This window comes from Mus pahari, chromosome 10 (assembly GCF_900095145.1).
Source record: "Mus pahari chromosome 10, PAHARI_EIJ_v1.1, whole genome shotgun sequence".
In the NCBI taxonomy this organism is placed as follows: domain Eukaryota; kingdom Metazoa; phylum Chordata; class Mammalia; order Rodentia; family Muridae; genus Mus; species Mus pahari.
This window is the reverse complement of record NC_034599.1, coordinates 103,500,745-103,502,259: the sequence shown is the minus strand read 5'-3', so window position 1 is coordinate 103,502,259 and position 1,515 is coordinate 103,500,745. Positions and strand designations below refer to the sequence as shown.

The 1,515-nt window shown below is 50.8% G+C and overlaps 1 protein-coding gene across 10 annotated transcripts in view; it reads left to right on the top strand.

The window, feature by feature from the left end:
- The window catches only part of Dhx30 (DExH-box helicase 30), a 30,266-nt gene that overhangs the window by 14,319 nt on the left and 14,432 nt on the right, over nt 1-1,515 (top strand). Inside the window, exon 1 of one of the 10 annotated variants that reach the window (XM_021205930.1) lies at nt 608-874. The exons of the other annotated variants lie outside the window; for them this stretch is intronic. Coding sequence (XP_021061589.1) covers nt 664-874 — 211 coding nt within the window. The 5' untranslated portion in view covers nt 608-663. Of the gene's footprint in view, nt 1-607; nt 875-1,515 lie in introns of those variants that run through there. 10 annotated transcript variants of the gene reach the window in all.

The following is a 1,515-nucleotide window of genomic DNA, read 5'->3' as shown; positions in this document are numbered from 1 at the left end:
CCAAAAAAAAGAGAGAGAGAGAGAGAGAGAGAGAGAGAGAGAGACAGAGACAGAGACAGAGAGAGAGAGAGACAGAAGAAGAATAAAATCCAGGCACAGTAGTTTGGAAGTAGAATTGCAGTTCTCACACAAGAGAGGAAGAGCAGGTCTCCACTCTTAACTGTGGAGTCGGCCCAGTTTCTTGGCGCAGTGCCCAGAAGTAGGTGCTTTCTCCCTTGACTCCAGTCCAGGGGATAAAATCAGTTTATATTCTAGAGTATTCACCAGGGTTACCTATAGGAGATGGGTGCCCTGCTTATTAGCACTGTATCAACAACCAAGTCAGGCATTACAAAGGAGCCTGTAAGGAATTTACCATGTGTAGGACCTGGAGGGAACTTGGCTCGGTTTTTTGAATGGACGTTGAGCAAATACCTAGCGCTATTTTCTAAAATCATCCTATTCCCTTTCCTGGTTGAGATCCAGATGCCTAGTCTGTGGTTTGGATTTCCAGGTGAGGAGGTTCAGGCTGTGGTATGCATCCTAGCTGTATCCTAGCTTCCTTGCTCTCAGGTCGGCACCGAGTCCCCCGGGCCAGCAGAGGGCGTACGGTACTGCTGCCAGTTGGCAGAGCCCTCGAAGGTACTGTCGCGGTCTGGGGCCGCAGGGACTGGTGGGATCGCGATGGCGGCTGCCAGGCGGCTCATGGCGCTGGCTGCCGGCGTCTCTCCTCGCCTCCGGCCGCCGGATCCCCTTGTCGCTGCCGGGCGACAAGGGTACTCGCGCGGCTTCTCATCAAACTCTGTCCGCCCTGATGGCACTCAGGAAGCAGCCGAGGTCGAATCAGAGGTGGCCCCTAGCGAGCCTGGGGAGGGTGACGGAAGCATGGTGAACGGTGAGGATCGTGAAGCTGAGATTTAGCTGCGATGTCCTTCACTAGGGAAGACAAGGGGTGTGGGACAGCTCCCGGTCATGGCTTTATTCTTGAAAGTAGTTTAAACATTTTACACCTGTGAGTCTTTGCGTTGCTGTTATAAAGCCTGGTGTGTCTTAGGTCCACCTAGAACCCAGCACGCCTGCATGTAGATGGATGGGGGCGGGGCAGGGGCGGAGAATCACTTAAATATCCGACTTCTGCCAGGTTGAGTGGCATTGAGGTTTAGCTCTGACATCATGATTAGTGCAGGGTGAGAACATTATGGCTATTAAGATAGGCGGAATGAGCTCACTGGCCTTTGCCCATCTTGAAGATCTGGGGGTGTGGTGTCTGTGCATATCTGTATTTAGGTAGGACTGCAAGATGGGTTCAACTTTCCTTGAGTCTGCTTAGGAACTGTTTAGTAAGTACTTGATTCTTACATGATTTATAACAAAACATTTAGGAGAGTGGTCCAGGCAGGACCCTCCTATTGTGCTAGTTGACACAGAAATCTGCTCCAGGTAAATATCCCAAACTAGATAACCAGGTTATTCCAGAAGTTTTGGAGGAATGTTTTCAAAATTTAGGGAGCTGGAGAGGTGGCTCAGCAGTTAAGA